The following is a 20,390-nucleotide window of genomic DNA, read 5'->3' as shown; positions in this document are numbered from 1 at the left end:
CGTGCTCGTGATAGTAAATTGTTATGAATGGTGTCTAGAAGAGTTTGGGCTTCCACTCCAACGGTAGTTCTATTCAAGACTAGTTTTTCTGCGGTGTCACGACGTACAGCAAATACTTGACCAGTAGCAACCTCGCGTGGTCCCAGCTCTAATCGTAGGGGTACACCTTTTAGCTCCCAGTGATTGAACTTCCAAGCAGGAGTAACATTGTCGCGTAGATCACACCGAGCACGTACTCCTGCAGTGGTCAAATCGGAAGCTAATTTATTACAAGCATCCATGAGTTTTGATTTGTCTTGCTCAGATGATTTAGCAGTAATTCCAACCGGCATAATGATTGCCTGTACACAAGCCACTCTGGGCGGCAACACAAGTCCTTTGTTGTCACCATGAACCATTATCATTACTCCAATGGTACGGGTAGTCAATCCCCAGCTGTTTTGATAGCAGTATTGCTTCTGTTGGGTTTCTGGATCCTCAAAAATAATTTCAAACATTTTTGAAAAATTCTGTCCTAAATGATGAGATGTTGCTCCCTGAATGCCACGGCCACTTGCTGATATAAAGGCCTCCGTAGTAGTGGTAAAATCACCTCCGGCAAACTTTTCTTTCTCAGTTTTTTTGCCTTTCACAACTGGAACAGCCAAGAGATCTTCATACACTTGAGTATAAAACTCTAATATCTGATACACTTCCTCCTCAGCTTCTTCCTTAGTGGCAAAAGCAGTATGTCCTTCTTGCCACAAGAATTCCCGAGTCCTCAAAAATGGAGTAGGTTGCTTGAACTCCCATCGCACAACATTGTTCCACTGGTTTAGTTTCATTGGCAAGTCTCTGTGTGACTGTATCCATTTAGCAAAAGCAGGATACATCACAGTTTCTGATGTTGGACGAATAGCAACAGGCTCTGCCATCTCGCTTGATCCTGATCTTGTTACCCAAGCAACTTCTGGAGAGAAGTCTGCAATGTGAGTCTTTTCCTTCTCCAAAGCTTCTCGTGCAACAAATATGGGGAAATAAGAATTTTCAACCCCTAAGGTTTTTATTTTTTTATCCAAGAAATCTTTGATATAATCCCATATGGCATATGACCATGGCCTAAGGATGTAGCAGCCTGATACATTGTAGTATTCAATCATCTCAGACTTTGTTATTACTTGAGAATACCACTCGGCCAAATTCTGCTCTTTTTTCACCTCTAGTCCCAACCTTGTTTGTTTCTTAATATTCCCATCCTGCTTTGCAGGTCCTTTTACTTCATTCTTAACTGGTGATTGTTCCTTTGTCTTCCTATTCTCCACAGTTTTAGGTTTAACTTCACCACCACCTTCCTTCTTAGGTGAGGTCGTCTTACTACCCGAAGTTGCATCATCTTTGGAAAACTGTGACACATCAATATCAGGCTTCCAAGCAACACCTGAACATTCCTGGAATTGCTTTTTGAGAGATAAAAGCACATCAACTGCCTTTTTAACAGTATCTTTGTCAACCTTATTTGCTTTTAATTCTCTCACAGCATCCCCTTGTTGTTTGATCTGCATATGAAGATCAATGGCTTTAGCACCTGTGCCTACACTGGCAGTGCTAGCTGTAGTTCCATCACATTTTGAACTGAATTGTGTCATGTCAATATCAGGTTTCCAATCACTACTTGTAAGTTCTTTAAATTCTTTCTTCAGTGATAAAAGTATATCAACTTCCTGCTTCACAACATCTTTTTCAGCTTTACTGGTTTTCAAAGTCCTCACCTTGTCACCTTGTTCCTTAATTTTGTTGTGCAAGTCATGAGGCGAGTTTCCTCTGACAACAGATGGTGTAGGTGTTGTTGACGAGTTTCCACTGACAACAGATGGTGTAGGTGGTGTTGATGTATTAGCGCCAAGCTTAGATATGTCAATGTCAGGTTTCCACTCAACACCTGTGACTGTTTTAAACTTTTTCTTCAGATCCAAAAGAATATCAACCGCTTGTTTGATGGAGTCTTTGTCAGCTTTGTTGGACTTCAGGTTCCGAACAGTGTCCCCTTGTGTTTTAATCTGAGAAAGTATTTCTCCAGCATTCGTTCCTGCAACAGACACCGGAGCAGCAGATACTACAGCTGCAGCAGCAGAAGGAATAACAACATCCGGCTTCCATTCAATTCCAGTTGCATCATGGAAATCTTTTTTCATTTGCTTTAGAATCTCGACCTCGGCCATCACAACATTTTTATCTGCCTTGCTACTCTTCAACTGTCTAATCTTATCACCCTGATCCTTGATAGAATTTAATAAACTCTGTCCCAGAGACATACCAGATGCTCCCCCAACAACAGGTTTTATTTCATCCTGAGGACTTTTCTCTGCCTTTTTGCCTTGAGCACTCTTGGCCTTCTCTTTCTCACTCATGCCTGCTGATTTTTTGACCGATGAAGCAGTTTGCATATCCTTTGAATGACCATCTGGAATGAAGAAGAGTATGACTGGACTCTCACGGCAACTGCTCAGACTTACTGGCTTGTAAGCCTCATCCACTCTGAAAAATCCCTTCCTTTGCAGTTGTATAATGTCTCCAGCAACCAGATTTTGCAGCTCAGTATCACCAATCATTTTCACTTCAGCACGGGTGTTGTGTCCAATGAAATCTTTGAAGTTTTCATCTTTTCCAAGAACACTCTTAGTTATAAGATGATCAAAGTACACACAAACAACAGGTGTGGTGGGAGATTTTTCAGTATCAGCAAGCCAAGTGAGCTTTAGTGTCTTCTTGTAGTCTGTGTCATTAAGATTAGGTTCAGCATCAATAGACTCTATTTTACCATTTCCCTTGTTGATTTTCTTAATCCTAATATTTCCCCAATTGATGAAAGTAGCATTTTGCCCTTCCTTCAATTCAGCAGCATCTGCACTCTCAATTAGGACACGAGGCCCAATCCACACAGTTTTCATGCCAATAGACGAATCTTTAGGATGTTTCTGGGCCGTAGTGGCCTCCTCATTAATGCCATTGATAAGAACAGGTACTAAGTCACCTTGAAGGGCTGTATAACGAGGAGCATAACGATCAATCACCTTCTTATTGAAAGCCCAAATCTTGTCCCACTCCATGTTCACAACAGAACGAGACGAACCTTGTGAAATAATAAAATCTTTCAGTCCTTCCACAGTCATACCACGCCTCAAAATTCCTCTAACAGTTGGGAATCGGGGATCATCCCATCCATCAACAAGCCCTTCATCAACAAACCAAGTTAACTTTCGCTTTGAGAGAACAGTATTGTTCATGTTCAGACGTGAATACTCATAAATGTGCAACGTCCTTAGTCCAAGTTTCTCTATAAACCAATAGTATTGGTCATCACGGTCATGATACTCTGTTGTTCTGAGTGTGTGGGTGACCCCTTCTATACTATCTACAATAGGACAGGCAAAGTCATATGTAGGGTACACCTTGTACTTGTAGCCTGTCTTGACATGGGGTTCATTTTTACAGCGATAGATCGCAGGATCACGCATACAGCCATTGTCACTCTTCATGTCAATCCTGGCCCGCACACAGCAAGTCATGCCATAATCGGTTCCTTTCTTCATCTCCTCCCACATAGATAAATTTTTGTCTACGGAGTTGTTATAATTTTTACTTTCTTTCCTCTCTTCACGCTCTTTCTTCATAGTCTCACCATCAGTGTCATCACAATATGCATGGCCCTGCTTGATAAGTTGCTCACACATCTCTATCATGCGGTCAAAGTAATCCGAAGTGTGGGTGAAAACATCTGGCTTGATCTCTAGTAACTTCAAATCCTCCAAAATAACCTTCTCAAAGTCCAGTTTCTCTTTCTCTGGGTTGGTATCATCGAATCGCATCACCAATTTCCCCTGAAGAAAAAATAATAAAATACAGAGGTACAGTAAATCATTCAGCTTACAAAATACCTATCTCAATATTTAAATGACTCATTTCTGACATTCTAAGCAAGAAGATGGAACGAACACTACACCAAAACTGTGCTTACTGATATTACCCTCATTTATATGATATTCAGTAGTGTTCCTAACATTTTCTAAGAAATTCTAACCACCGCTTATCATTTTGAGCAAAGCAGACTATTTTCTAACAATATGGTTAAAAGTTATATTAATGGAAATCAGACCATAAAGCAAAGGAAGAGCAGGCATCAATTAAGGAAAACCATCTTAAGAACGTGTGCAATGAAAATTCCTTAAAAGTATTTTTTTTTTTAGATAACTGTGCTAGCGAGGTAAAAAAAGGTCTTCAATCCAGTCAGTAATTGCTGTCAAATGATTCATCTAACAAACTCCAGACCCCCCTCAAAGCCCTCTTTACCTCAAGTGACTGGCATGGGGTGTTCTCACAAGCTTCCAGGCGGCCCGTCAGGCCATCCTCACCGACCACCACCAGATGCCAACACTAAACACACACACAACAGTGTTCCTGTGACCTAAACCACTCCGCATACTTCTCCACAGATTATGCACACACAAAAACACGAATACAAGAGAGGTAACTGAAACAACAATTGTTCTGCTCAGAAAATAGCTCTTTAATGCTTGCTCAAAGCATTATTTATGCAATATGCTAACTGCTTGCTCCCTAAGGCCTTGCTAGATAGGCAGAGGAGAAAACTAAAATATAAAAGAGCATGGGACAAACTCACCTGCATTGCAGAGAGTTGCCAGAAGGATGCTGAGGATGATAGGTCATGCCTACTGACAAAGGCTTCCTGGCAGCCAGAGCACTAGAACAACTGCTCACAGATGAGATGTGCAAAGATCTAGGCTAACCATAATCCAAGTAAGGGTAGCCACTCTGGCCAGAGCAAAAATAACAAAACATATACAGGCGCATGAACTCTGCTAAAGCATGATCAACAGAAAAACAAAATGAACAACCCAAACACACTAAACAGAACAGAACCACACAGTAAATGCAGGATTAAAACCTGTATTGCTTACACATACAACTTCAAACAAGAATCCAAGGAATCACAAATAAGAAACTACCACTTAATAAACAGCTGAACCACCCAGAGGTGCACTGACCTTATGTACAAAACAAACATGCATTACAATCCACAAAGTCAAGTGCTGCAGTGGTGAAAGTATAAAGTGAAGAAAAGTTTCTCAAAAGGAGAAACCAACTCTTGTGCACTACCAAACAGGAACAAAGTGAACCAGATGGTCAATTAACTCATGTACAGCAGGAATGCCTAAGTACTGGTACAAAATTCCTGACAACTGCAAAGTGAAGAAACTCAAGAAAAAACATCCCCATTGATGAAAAGTACAAACCAACTACAAATGCAGAAGATAACTGGACACTGGTCACTAAAAGACCACACACACAAAGGGCTTGTCTACATATGAGAAGCTTTCATTGATACAGCATAAGCCCACTGCAACAATGGAAGCCATTTATAAATGCAACACACACCACTGACTAACTGGAAGTGCTGGTCTCTACATGCTCACATACTTGCAGTCAAGGCTACTTAGGATGAAATGCACAGTTGTTTTGCTAGAGAGTGCTATGTTGTGCTATCAGGCACTACCCCCTGATAGCAGTTGGAGGATAGTGACCTAACAGGCTGTTCGATATTTAGCTAGAGCACAAACTGATGATCTTCATGATACCAATTTGTTCCTGGAAAACTCTTGTCAACGTTCTAGGAAAGACTGAATATTCCCCAGTGTCTTATTAGTACTTGTGTGACCCACTGGGGATAGTTTGAAATGGTACCAAATGCATCAGAGCAAAATGTTGACATATCCAGCCAGGAGGCCTGACCGACAACCGAGCCACGGGGACGCAAGTCCCGGAAACACCTCAAGGTAACCTAAAGGCAAGGTACACTGACCGAACCAAATTTTAACCATAGCTCAGCAAAATCTTGTGTCAGAGTAACTGAGGCATACCTCAGAAATTAATATATTTAATCATATAACACAAAGTAAAACCCATAAAAATGTTTGAGTACTTCTTAAATGAAAATTCAAAGATAATGACCCAATGATGTAATTTCTTGAAACCACTGTAAATTTAACAAATTTTCAGGTTCAAAACTATTAGTGATATAATGAAAAGTTACACAGTATAATAAAATTAAATTCTAAAAGTACACATTCCAAATAAAACAAAATTCTGGGGTACTGTTTGCAACCAAGAAACTACCGTGATTTTTCCCCCAGGCATCAAGGTATGTTTGTGGAAATACTGGAGTAGCTATGATTGTCAGTTTTTAGACTTAAGATCGATCCAAGAGAATAGTGCTCTGCTGACAGTATCATAGGTGTCCCTCATCAAAAGCAGCCTCTTTCCAATTAACAACTAGGGACCGTAAAAAAGTGCCATGTCCCCACAAAACAAAAGGCATTGTGAACCCAATACTAGTACCATGTTACAAGGAACCACATAAGTGGTGGAAAACTCAAAGGGAATCAATATTCAATAGTGAAGCAATATACAAAAAGTGTTACAACATAAATATGTTAGTCTCCACTGGCCAGAAGTGCATTTATAATGAGAGGGTATGCGAGGAGGGCAGTGAGGCCACCCTTTTGACATGTAGGTGCTGCCAGATGGTGATGGTTGGGGTAGTTGAGTGGCAAATAAACAAATGATTAGCAAGAACTCTCCATGGTGGTCCCTGTGATACAAAGTTGTGCTTGAAAGGGCATTACCTATACCTGAATTGTACTTATTGAGGTTGGATTGAGTATTCTCCAATCTTCCCACCGAGTACTTTGCCTCAGGAAGTAAGCATGGGCTATAGCTCAGAAAAGATAAAACAAAAGCATAACATATCCTTACTGTAAATACCTAATAAACCGAGTTACAACAATTTTACCTTAAATGCCAACTGATAGTACTGATTCAGGAGAGCCGCTTTAGCATGGCCAATATGGAGATATCCGCTAGCTTCGGGGGGAAAACGGACAACAACCTCCCCCATCTTGGCTCCAGGAAGCTCAACAAACTTCCCTCCATCATCTTGTTTCTTAGCATTCGATGCTGACTTGTTAGGTGAAGCTGGAGAGGTCTTGGAGAAATCAAAGGCTTTTTTCACCTCCTCTGGAAGTGCTGCAATCACACTGCCAACCTACAAAGACAGCCAACAATTAATTGATTTGTTCATGCAAAATAACCATTGTTTTTCTTTACCCATATGTCACATGAGTGTTTTATTCATTACCTTTACTGTATATTCTTTAATAAAATCCTGCTTATAATCACCCTATATAACAAATTAACAGTTATTAAGGTAGGAATGGCCACAACTTGCTGTTAGAAATTTTTATTGGCTCATTCCTTGGGAATCGCTAAATGTTACATTCTGAAATTAATATGCATTCCGCGTGAGCCGATGGTACTTTCAATCTATTTCAAAGTTAAATTAAATAAAATATAACTCCTAAATATTTATGATCAAAACCAGAATTTTATCGTGTATTTCATGAACCCATGGACTGAACCACAGAAAAAATTAACCTTATAATATTTATCTTTTTTATTGGATACCATAAATACTCCAGTGTGGTTTACAGTACAGTATATTTAAAATGTTTCTAGAAGTTTTGCAGATTGTTCTATGCACTGTTGTGAGTACTATAGCAAAGGTCAGCAGAGGTAGTGTGGCACTTTGTGGGTCAGAGGGAGGTAGTGTGGCAGACAATGGGTCAATCCTCATTACAGAATCTGAGCCACCAGTTATAACATTTCACACGCAGGCGCACGCGCGCGCACACACACACACAGGTCCTACCATAAATACGGTACCTGAGCCTCCATGGAGTTATACCAACGTAGCACATGCACCGGGGCTTTATCATCATTCAACAGCTTGTGCCATGCTGCATTTTCTGAAAGAAACACATTACATTTTCCATTGTGCAAACAAACAACTTTTTTGAAGGCATAGAAAATAGAAGCAATGATGGCTTAAGTATCAAATAATAATTGATACAAAATAATAAAGACAAGGTCAGGCTTTGCATTTGTAGCCCCTGAAAATTTGATGAAGCCTCGACAAAGTGACTTAAAACTATCGATCTAACAGCAAGAGACACTCTTACAATGGAAACGCTTGTCTAAATATTTAATATACCACTTAGATAAATTACTTATTCACAGGTATGGAAAAAGGCTTAAGTAACAATTTTGTATAAGTTACACTATTATTTTAATTTTATTGCTTAACAATTTTCTGGCATGGTAACAACAAAGTCCTTAGCAACATATAAATAATATTCGCCAAATTTTTGCATTAGGTATACAATCTTGGTTTCATTTGTCTATAGGAAGTTTAACCAGATAGAGATAGATCTAGCCAACAGGATTACAGGATGTTATCCCTAAAATGTTGTCACGTGAATCCCCTGCATAGCAGTGGAACTGCCTTTCCTACTCAACCGCAATGCCTCAGTACTGGAAGTTCACCTCTACACCAGCTAAGATGAGTTGGGTCATCAGTCCTGCCACCTCTCCATACCCCCCAGGGCCTGGCACAGCCTGGTACGACTCGGATGCAAGCCAAGCGCCTCCGCTAACCAGTAGTTAGCCGCCTTTAACCTTCAGTAGTGCAGCCTCAAAACAAAGGCGCTGCCAGTCGCATACTAGCAGTTTGTTATCAGTGCATGTTACCACCTTGCATTGACATCAGCTCTGAGTCATCACCGCCAGACTATATAAAGGGCACCACCTTCATAGGAAACCACTCTCTCTCTTAGTGCTCTTATCACCTTAGCCTCCCGCAACATCGTTTGCGGCCAGCCTACGTCGTGTGCCGGATGCTGTGGTGGTATAGTAGTTGTCTTCAGCACCACCAGTACTTACTCATTTATTCTTTTCATTGTATTTCTTGCACAGATTATCATCTGTGATAAATAATTTCATCGGTGATAAATTTCATCTGTGTTCTTGCACACAGATGAAACGCCCATTTCATCTGATGGATAATATTCAGGTTCACTACTTTTCATATATTCTTCTTAATCATTAATATTATCCATCTTTAGCAAAGTCTTTGCCAGTTTGTGTGTGGGGTCACTAGTCGTTTGCACACAGGTGCTGCGTCACATTAAGCTCAAAGGCACAAGAGCACAAGACATTGTGGGCATCTATTAACTAATGCCCTAAAAAAGAGAAACTATGGCGCCCTGAATTTTGTTTCCAATACTGTATAGCGGAAAATTGCAAAGAGCATCTAAGAATTGAAAATGTACCCCACACATTCATCTAAATTTATAAACTAACTGCACCTGGTAATGTCCTGTATAGATGACAGGAGCAGTCGTGCATTTATCACCCGCAGATGAGAGTAGCAGTGTGAAGATTAATGGCTAAAAATGTAAAGCACAAAATGGTAGAAAATCTAGATAAATTTTCAACCAGAAACTAATTTAATAATGCTTACTATAAAGAGCAGCAAACACTTCAAAATCTGCAACAGTGATATGATTTCCCACCAGCACATCTGAGGGAGCCAGAGCCTTATCCAGCTGGGCTAGAGAGCCATTTATGTCCCCTCCACAAGACAATGGACCTGATGCTGTAGAAAGCCAGTGATCCACCTGAAAATTAAGTTCCAATATTAAATTTCATCAATGAAATATGTACAGTATGTCCCTAAAACAGACACCAGTGCTGCCATAATTAACAAACCAATTTAAACTAAATTAGTTTATACTATAGTTAAAAATATTGCCCACACTGATGTGAAGACAAAATTTCTAAGTTATTAGGTGAATAAACCCTAGAATGAGCACAATCACTTTCCAAAGGGGGTGGAACTTTGGACTTTGTACCAGGTAACAAGCAACACCACCCCCAAAAGAAAAAAATATTAAATCATATTAGGTTGTGGAACCGAGTGCACTTGCCAACAACGTTTCATGACTGCGAAGTAACGTTCAGTAGCCTACCTCAGTTCTATGGAGGATGTGGCAAGGATACAGTTCTAAGGAGGGGTTGACTCGGGCCACGTGTCTCGATATGCCGTGTGACGAAGTGACACTGAAGGTGTCGGTAAGAGCTAAATTGGTCTCTTTCCCAAACTCCACAGAAAGGCCAGCCTTAGAACACGTCAGAACTGCCCCTGTAATGGAAAGATAATAATTAACATGCCATAAATACAAAAAATATGTCTTAGTATGGACAGAACACAACACGACTAAATAATAATCAAAAGAAGGTGCCAAGCTGAGAAGGCTATGTAGACCACTCGACTAAGTACAAGTATAGTAACCTGATGGCGGATAATATTATACACATCACACAAGATTTAACAATAGTTTATAAGTTTCTTGTGTGACTTGACACCCAAGATCTTTGCTATATTATATACTAGACAAGCTGATCAACTGGGGATAATACTGTACTTCTACATCAGCCTGCATGCAGGCTTGTACAACAGCTTTTGTACACCTCACTAAACAGAAGCCCAAGCGAGAGATTGGGCAGCCGGGACATTGATACTTTGAACCAAGTTCAAGTTCGAAAGCTGAATCAGGTTGTACTAATACATTAGGATGCGTTGGGTTAGTTTAGGTTGGATTAAGTTTAAACATGGCAAGAATTCAATTATAAAAAATGCAATGCCCTGTATCTGTGTGCTAATCATTTGAATCGATGTTTACCTACCCGAGTTTGCCTGCGGGCCACTATCTCTCTAGCGGCCTCGACAAGGACAGGAAGCCGGCAGCTTGTCAAAGCTAACCAACCCCCCCCCCCCCCTATTTGTCCTGATGACCATATGTCAACATCAAAAATTATTTAAAAACCCATTTTACATACTTGAAAATGTAAACAAAAAATCAATATATATATATATATATATATATATCACCAATACGACCAGAAAAACGTGAGGTGAAAGGCGCGTGTTAAAAATGGAGCGACTTATCTAATTATAGTCCTGACACGTCCACCAACCATCACCATATCTCAAGAAAAATCTATATAAATTCCCCTAAGACTCATTACACTTAAATAAGCTATTGTAGCTATTGTAGCCTAAATAAGCTATTGTAGCCTAAATACGAAACCCGCGTTGGAATCCTAAAACATATGCAAGTGGGACAAGTGCAATGGGAGCTGCATGGGAAAGATGCAGCTGCCAGTCACACATATAACGTCCTAGTGGGTGTCCCAGGGCCCCATACACCCACTGGGAGTCACACCCATGTACCCAGGGAACATGGGTGTGATTCCACCCATGGCTCACCTAAGGGAGGGTCGGTTTTTGAGGCGATAACTTTCATTTTGGTGGAGTCTGCTGCCCCGTCCATGGCCGGCCACACACACCTTGCTCGTCAGGGTTGCCAGCTCCAACTTGCGGAAAGTAGCGAGTTGACGCTCTAAAAGTAGCGAATTTGTAAGAAAAGTAGCCCAATTTTTTTTAGTGATTGATACGGGTTTCAAGTAATATATTTTAATATATAGAGTACACACACTAGTATATCTACACACCCACTAAAAGAATATAGGTGGTAGGGGAAGAAAATATCAAAGTGTTCAGTGAGGATCCACAAGGTCTTCTCTGAGTACTCATTATTTTCTTCTCTGAGGCTATGGGTCCCTACACTTGCACCAGAGGTGGTACCCCTATATATATAACTGAAAACTCACACCCCATAGCCAGTCCCCAGGTTGAAAACCATCATGAAGACCCCCATCCATCGCCAGATCTCTAGTATCAGCCACTGATGCAGATAATGGCTCCAAAGAGCCTCCACTTACGACCAGTTGTGTAACCAGACCCCGACCAGTTGTGTAACCAGACCCCGACCAGTTGTGTAATCAAAAGCTTAACATGAACAAACCGAACAAAACCTCTGGAGCACAACCATGCACGAACCGAAGCCCGACCATGCACAACCATTAGCCCAAGCAACACCCCCGGAGCCCGACCAGTTAAGTAACCGGAGCCCGACCAGTTATTTAACCGGAGCCCGACCAGTTATTTAACCGGAGCCCGACCAGTTGTGTAACCGAAGCCCCACCAGTTGTGTAACCAGACCCCGACCAGTTGTGTAACCGCAAGCCTAGAATGAACGAACCGAACAAAATCTCTGAAGCACAACCATGCACGAATTGAAGCCCGACCATGTGCAACCCGAAGCCCAAGTGACATATCCCCATAGCCTGAACAGTTATGTAACCGGAGCCCGACCAATTGTGTAACTGGACCCCAATCAGTTGTGTACCCGAAGACCAACCAGTTGTGTAACTGGAACTCTACCAGTTGTGTAACTGCAAGCCTAGCATGAAAGACCCGAACAAAACCTGAAACACAACCATGCACGAACCGAAGCCCGACCATGCACAACCATTAGCCCAAGCAACACCCCCGGAGCCCGACCAGTTAAGTAACCGGAGCCCGACCAGTTATTTAACCGGAGCCCGACCAGTTATTTAACCGGAGCCCGACCAGTTGTGTAACCGAAGCCCCACCAGTTGTGTAACCGGACCCCGACCAGTTGTGTAACCGCAAGCCTAGAATGAACGAACCGAACAAAATCTCTGAAGCACAACCATGCACGAACTGAAGCCCGACCATGCACAACCCGAAGCCCAAGTGACATATCCCCATAGCCTGAACAGTTATGTAACCGGAGCCCGACCAGTTGTGTTACTGGACCCCAATCAGTTGTGTAACCGGAGACCAACCAGTTGTGTAACTGGAACTCTACCAGTTGTGTAACTGCAAGCCTAGCATGAACGACCCGAACAAAACCTGAAACACAACCATGCACGAACCGAAGCCCGACCATGCACAACCATTAGCCCAAGCAACACCCCCGGAGCCCGACCAGTTAAGTAACCGGAGCCCGACCAGTTATTTAACCGGAGCCCGACCAGTTGTGTAACCGAAGCCTGACCAGTTGTGTAACCAGACCCCGATCAGATGTGTAACCAGACCCCGACCGGTTGTGTAACCGCAAGCCTAGCACGAACGAACCGAACAAACAACATCTGAAGTACAACCATGCACGTACAGAAGCCCGACAGAGCACAGCCCGAAGCCTGATTATGCACAACCCGAAGCCAAAGTGACACCCCCATAGCCTGAACAGTTATGTAACCGGAGCCCGACCAGTTGTGTAACTGGACCCCAACCAGTTGTGTAACTGGACCCCGACCAGTTGTGTAACGAACCCCACCAAATGTGTAGCTGCAAGCCTAGCATGAACGACCCGAACAAAACCTGAAGCACAACCATGCACGAACCGAAGCCCGACCATGCACAACCCTTAGCCCAAGCAACACCCCCGGAGCCCGACCAGTTGTGTAACCGAAGCCCAACCAGTTGTGTAACCAGACCCCGACCAGTTGTGTAACCGGAGACCGACCAGTTGTGAAACCGGAGACCGACCAGTTGTGTAACCGGAGACCGACCAGTTGTGTAACCGGAGACCGACCAGTTGTGTAACCGGAGACCGACCAGTTGTGTAACCGGAGACCGACCAGCTGTGTAAGCGGACCCCGACCAGTTGTGTAACTGCAAGCCTAGAATGAACGAACCGAACAAAATCTCTGAAGCACAACCATGCACGAACCGAAGCCCGACCATGCACAACCATTAGCCCAAGTGACACCCCCGGAGCCCGACCAGTTAAGTAACCGGAGCCCGACCAGTTATTTAACCGGAGCCCGACCAGTTATTTAACCGGAGCCCGACCAGTTATTTAACCGGAGCCCGACCAGTTGTGTAACCGAAGCCCCACCAGTTGTGTAACCGGACCCCGACCAGTTGTGTAACCGCAAGCCTAGCATGAACGAACCGAACAAACAACATCTGAAGTACAACCATGCACGAACTGAAGCCCGACTATGCACAACCCTTAGCCCAAGCAACATCCCCGAAGCCCGACCAGTTAAGTAACCAGAGCCCGACCAGTTATGAAACTGGACCCCAATCAGTTGTGTAACCGGAGACCAACCCGTTGTGTAACTGGACCCCGACCAGTTGTGTAACTGGAACCACACCAAATGTGTAACTGCAAGCCTAGCATGAACGACCCGAACAAAATCTCTGAAGCGCAACCATGCACGAACCGAAGCCCGACTATGCACAACCATTAGCCCAAGCAACACCCCCGGAGCCCGACCAGTTAAGTAACCGGAGCCCGACCAGTTATTTAACCAGAGCCCGACCAGTTATTTAACCGGAGCCCGACCAGTTGTGTAACCGAAGCCCGACCAGTTGTGTAACCAGACCCCGACCAGTTGTGTAACCAGAGACCGACCAGTTGTGTAACCAGAGACCGACCAGTTATGTAACCGGAGACCGACCAGCTGTGTAAGCGGACCCCGACCAGTTGTGTAACTGCAAGCCTAGAATGAACGAACCGAACAAAATCTCTGAAGCACAACCATGCACGAACCGAAGCCCGACCATGCACAACCATTAGCCCAAGTGACACCCCCGGAGCCCGACCAGTTAAGTAACCGGAGCCCGACCAGTTATTTAACCGGAGCCCGACCAGTTATTTAACCGGAGCCCGACCAGTTATTTAACCGGAGCCCCACCAGTTGTGTAACCGGACCCCGACCAGTTGTGTAACCGCAAGCCTAGAATGAACGAACCGAACAAACAACATCTGAAGTACAACCATGCACGAACTGAAGCCCGACTATGCACAACCCTTAGCCCAAGCAACACCCCCGAAGCCCGACCAGTTAAGTAACCGGAGCCCGACCAGTTATTTAACCGGAGCCCGACCAGTTGTGAAACTGGACCCCAATCAGTTGTGTAACCGGAGACCAACCAGTTGTGTAACTGGACCCCGACCAGTTGTGTAACTGGAACCCCACCAAATGTGTAACTGCAAGCCTAGCATGAACGACCCGAACAAAATCTCTGAAACACAACCATGCACGAACCGAAGCCCGACCATGCACAACCATTAGCCCAAGCAACACCCCCGGAGCCCGACCAGTTAAGTAACCGGAGCCCGACCAGTTATTTAACCGGAGCCCGACCAGTTATTTAACCGGAGCCCGACCAGTTGTGTAACCGAAGCCCGACCAGTTGTGTAACCAGACCCCGACCAGTTGTGTAACCAGAGACCGACCAGTTGTGTAACCAGAGACCGACCAGTTGTGTAACCGGAGACCGACCAGTTGTGTAACCAGACCCCGACCAGTTGTGTAACCGGAGACCGACCAGTTGTGTAACCGGAGACCGACCAGTTGTGTAACCGGAGACCGACCAGTTGTGTAACCGGAGACCGACCAGTTGTGTAACCGGAGACCGACCAGTTATGTAACCGGAGACCGACCAGCTGTGTAAGCGGACCCCGACCAGTTGTGTAACTGCAAGCCTAGAATGATCGAACCGAACAAAATCTCTGAAGCACAACCATGCACGAACCGAAGCCCGACCATGCACAACCATTAGCCCAAGTGACACCCCCGGAGCCCGACCAGTTAAGTAACCGGAGCCCGACCAGTTATTTAACCGGAGCCCGACCAGTTATTTAACCGGAGCCCGACCAGTTGTGTAACCGAAGCCCCACCAGTTGTGTAACCGGACCCCGACCAGTTGTGTAACCGCAAGCCTAGAATGAACGAACCGAACAAACAACATCTGAAGTACAACCATGCACGAACTGAAGCCCGACTATGCACAACCCTTAGCCCAAGCAACACCCCCGAAGCCCGACCAGTTAAGCAACCGGAGCCCGACCAGTTATTTAACCGGAGCCCGACCAGTTGTGAAACTGGACCCCAATCAGTTGTGTAACCGGAGACCAACCAGTTGTGTAACTGGACCCCGACCAGTTGTGTAACTGGAACCCCACCAAATGTGTAACTGCAAGCCTAGCATGAACGACCCGAACAAAATCTCTGAAACACAACCATGCACGAACCGAAGCCCGACCATGCACAACCATGAGCCAAGCAACACCCCCGGAGCCCGACCAGTTAAGTAACCGGAGCCCGACCAGTTATTTAACCGGAGCCCGACCAGTTATTTAACCGGAGCCCGACCAGTTGTGTAACCGAAGCCCGACCAGTTGTGTAACCAGACCCCGACCAGTTGTGTAACCAGAGACCGACCAGTTGTGTAACCGGAGACCGACCAGTTGTGTAACCAGACCCCGACCAGTTGTGTAACCGGAGACCGACCAGTTGTGTAACCGGAGACCGACCAGTTGTGTAACCGGAGACCGACCAGTTGTGTAACCGGAGACCGACCAGTTGTGTAACCGGAGACCGACCAGTTGTGTAACCGGAGACCGACCAGTTGTGTAACCGGACCCCGACCAGTTGTGTAACTGCAAGCCTAGAATGAACGAACCGAACAAAATCTCTGAAGCACAACCATGCACGAACCGAAGCCCGACCATGCACAACCATTAGCCCAAGTGACACCCCCGGAGCCCGACCAGTTAAGTAACCGGAGCCCGACCAGTTAAGTAACCGGAGCCCGACCAGTTATTTAACCGGAGCCCGACCAGTTGTGTAACCGAAGCCCCACCAGTTGTGTAACCGGACCCCGACCAGTTGTGTAACCGCAAGCCTAGCATGAACGAAGCGAACAAACAACATCTGAAGCACAACCATGCACGTACAGAAGCCCGACTATGCACAACCCGAAGCCAAAGTGACACCCCCATAGCCCAAACAGTTATGTTACCGGAGCCCGACCAGTTGTGTAACTGGACCCTAACCAGCTATGTAACCTCAAGCCTAGCATGAACGAACCGAACAAACCTAACCTAACCGGAGCCCGAGCAGTTGTGTAATCGCAAGCCTAGCAAGCAAATCTCTCACCCAACCCCCCACCATTGTGCTAAGTAGGGTTCCAAAAAGGTCCATTTTGGGGCCAACCCTTTTTGTCATATACATCAATGACAGACGAGACTATTACAAACCAAATCAAATTTGCAGATGATACTAAGATCTATGGTAAAATGGTAAGTGAAAGCCATATTGAAACCTTACAAAGAGATCTACATTAACTCCATAAATGGTCAGATGACTTTTTAAATGTCGATAAATGCAAGACCTTGCATGTGGGGGCATAACAATCCACGTCACAACTATTAAGTTGACAGCACTACCTTTCAACAGATAGATGAAGATAAGCACCTTGGAGTCAGAATCCATCACGTGAGGCATAATAATACACAACACAACTACCAAATCATCAACATTATCTTGGCGTCAGAATCCACCTATCACTGACAGTAGTACAAACAGCCTCAGAGCGGCTGGGGAGGCAATAAGTGGGAGTGGCATTAAAAAAACAAACCAAACCCTGGGAATAATCATGCGTACCTTTACCTTCAAGGAAAGGAAAGTAGACCTTCAATTGTATAAGTTTCTAGTGCGCCCCCACATGAATTATTCATCCAGGCATGGAGACTTCATCTTCAGAAAGACATAGCAGCTCTGGAGACATGTCTTACCAGAGCTATGGAGCTATGTCTTACGACAAAATCATACCAGAGCTTAATCATCTCTCGTATCAGGAACGTATCAGTACTAACACCACAAACCAGGCATGACAGGGCAGACTTCATAGAACCCTTTAACATACTAAACAATTTGGAGGATGTCCGATCAGGACAATGTCCTCAAAAAGGCCAGATGTTACGCAAACAAGGAGCAACGGGTTCAAACTCAACAAGCCAGAATGTTGGACAGGAAACAGGAGATGCTGTTTTACCCATAGGGTTGTAAACCCGTGGAACCGCCTACCCGCCGAAGCCGTAAACGCCAAAACTCTGCATGAGTTTTAATAAAATACAGCTGGAAAAGATCATCAGGACAAATGGGGGGACCTTAGACAAGCCGCCGGCTTACTGTCCTCATCGAGGCCACTAGTGTTAGTGGCCCTCAGGTAAATTCAGTTCCTGGAGAGGTGTCCCCGCTCCTTCCCGTTGGGAAGGTTGTTCATTTATTCCAGTATTTGTACACTGACTGTCGCTTGTCACTAAACTTAGTTTTTAAACTATTAACTTGAAATAATATTACCTTATACGCGAGAATAATTCTGATTCGCACTGCAATAAAATTATCGAACGCGGGTTGGGCGCCGCATAGGCGAGCCTGGCCTGAGGACAGGCAACTGTAAATGCTTCACCCTCCACATACTTCAAGTGCAAATAATTGCCAACAGAACCTAAATACCAAACCTACTATACGCCTAATTAAACATAGAATATAAAATTAATTTATACACGATAAAAACTATTTGTAATACATAGTACATGACAGTCGATAACAAATGCATTTTGGGAGGTGGAGGCGGGGGTCGACCGCTGCGTTAACGAGCCTAGCCTGACGACGGGGTGGTTTAACACTCTAGGGAAGTGTATTCTAAATAATATCCTACCCCATATAATGTTGGCAATCATGATCCTCAAAATCTTCAACAATATCCGAGAAGGGACAGACTAGCATTAGTGGAATACAAACATTTGAATACGACAGAACCCGGATGAAAAAAACAATGACCCTCGGAGACATTTAAAAAACTCGAGTGTTATAATAGCGAGCAAATGTATAATGTATTAAGCATTATAGGTGGAGGTAGACTGTATACCTGTATACTCATGTGTACCTCCCAACTGCTCAGATAGCAAAAAAAAAATTATCAGCCTTACCTACACGGGAGCAACATGCTCACGCCCCCGCTGCTTCCTGACGACTGATCGAGTCAGCGTCAAGGAGCCGTTAGCGACCAACCAATCCCAGAGACCCTCTGCCTAAAATTATTTGAACGCTATATTGAAATTCCTAGCGTATATAGTGCCAGGAGTGTGTAAATTAATATTTATATGCATTATAGACCTTTCTAAAGTAATTTATAGATCTGAATAGAATATATTGTCTAACAAACGAATTATTTAAGTTAATATTTTAATTATGCCAGATATACAAGTCTCAACGCACACAAGTAGATTCGTTAGCGGATTTTTATTATTATTATTATTTTATTTATATATAAAAAGAGTTCTTAAATTCTTGTAAAGTCACTAGCATGCATAGCGTTTTGGGCAAGTCCTTAATCCAATTTGTTTCCAGGGAATACGACCCGCCAAATCGTTTAACAACCTATTCTCTGCCGGGTGAACAGTTAAGGATTGTTGGCCGGCCAATCCTTCCCGGCCGGCAGGTCAAAGAGCCGGGCGCGTGCTTTACCACTACGCCACAGAGACTGCTCCGTGGCATAGCAGAATTTTGAATTTTGAAACTTGACTAACCTAGCTCAACCCAACCTAACGTATCCCAAATCAAACCAATCTAATCCAACCGAGCCTAATGCAGCCTAACCTTAATAACATAACCTAATACAGTCTAGCATAACAATACATCCGGTTTTAAAACATAAAATGAGTTTAGCAGAGTCTCGTGTCTGAAACGATTATTGTGTAACCAGAGCCCAACAGTTGTGTACCCACAGGCCTAGCAAACAAACACCTCACCTAACCAGACAAACACCCTCCTAACTCCCCCAAACACACAGAGAGCCCTACCAGAGTAGGGAGGGTCCACAGACGAGAACGTGGTTATAAGTATAGGTCCACAGGCATGGGCCCCACACGGGAGACATCTCCCGTCACGCAGGGTGCAGTCGCACCTCCACAGATCTCCAGTATCATCTATTGATACTGGAAATGGCTCAAAAGGGCCACCACTTATGGGCTATTCATGCCCAAGCCACCTTTTGGGTGGCTTAATCTCTCTCTCTCTCTCTCTCTCTCTCTCTCTCTCTCTCTCTCTCTCTCTCATGGGCCCCAGTGCCCATCATCTGGGTTGGGGGCCAACAGTGCATTGCTTTGCTCAGAGAGTATGTAATGTACGATTATGTTACGTTCTTGGGTAGATTAGATACACAGTGTTTAGTGAGTTTCATATTTATTTAGTAGTCCTGGATACAGCAGTGTCGTAGATGTTGAGACGAAGCCTGGAGCAGAGCAGAGAGCTGAGTGTGGCCGGAGTCGCGCAGCTCTATGTGGGAGAGCGTTGTAACTGGATGCGGTCCTAGTCTGCTGCCTGTTCTGTGTCGAAGCTGTAGCGTCTTGGAGACGATTAGAACTGTCTACGCCGAGTGCTACATTCTTGACTGGAAATTGTACTGGTTTTCTATTCTCAAATCGCTTGCTTATATACGGTGACTACACCTCACAATAAGATAGGAGGGTGGAAAAACTGTTTCCTGTAAATAGGAATAGGATTATAGCTTGTGTAGTTAGTGCTAATTAGTTATGCTATTAATTTAATTAATAATTATTACTTTAACGCGCGCGGCGATATGGACTGGACATACCCCCTCATGGGTCCGGCGTTTTCGGGTGACCGAGCGGCAACACTGAAAAGTGCATATTCTTTTCGCTGTCCTGACCTTAATTTTCGATGTACTGATTTCATTTTTG

General features: G+C 44.2%; 1 protein-coding gene across 1 annotated transcript in view; it reads right to left on the bottom strand.

Moving 5' to 3' along the window:
• LOC138352474 (bifunctional glutamate/proline--tRNA ligase-like) overlaps nucleotides 1-18,635 on the bottom strand; it is a 21,081-nt gene extending 2,446 nt beyond the window's left edge. Inside the window, exons 1-7 of the mRNA XM_069304971.1 lie at nucleotides 18,618-18,635; nucleotides 11,222-11,354; nucleotides 9,921-10,093; nucleotides 9,413-9,569; nucleotides 7,777-7,859; nucleotides 6,848-7,099; nucleotides 6-3,857 (exon numbers count right to left, since the gene is read on the bottom strand). Coding sequence (XP_069161072.1) covers nucleotides 6-3,857; nucleotides 6,848-7,099; nucleotides 7,777-7,859; nucleotides 9,413-9,569; nucleotides 9,921-10,093; nucleotides 11,222-11,285 — 4,581 coding nt within the window. The 5' untranslated portion in view covers nucleotides 11,286-11,354; nucleotides 18,618-18,635. The remainder of the gene's footprint in view (nucleotides 1-5; nucleotides 3,858-6,847; nucleotides 7,100-7,776; nucleotides 7,860-9,412; nucleotides 9,570-9,920; nucleotides 10,094-11,221; nucleotides 11,355-18,617) is intronic.
• Nucleotides 18,636-20,390: the final 1,755 nt, after the last annotated feature.

Source organism: Procambarus clarkii, chromosome 53 (assembly GCF_040958095.1).
Source record: "Procambarus clarkii isolate CNS0578487 chromosome 53, FALCON_Pclarkii_2.0, whole genome shotgun sequence".
In the NCBI taxonomy this organism is placed as follows: domain Eukaryota; kingdom Metazoa; phylum Arthropoda; class Malacostraca; order Decapoda; family Cambaridae; genus Procambarus; species Procambarus clarkii.
This window is presented reverse-complemented; position numbering and strand designations above follow the sequence as displayed.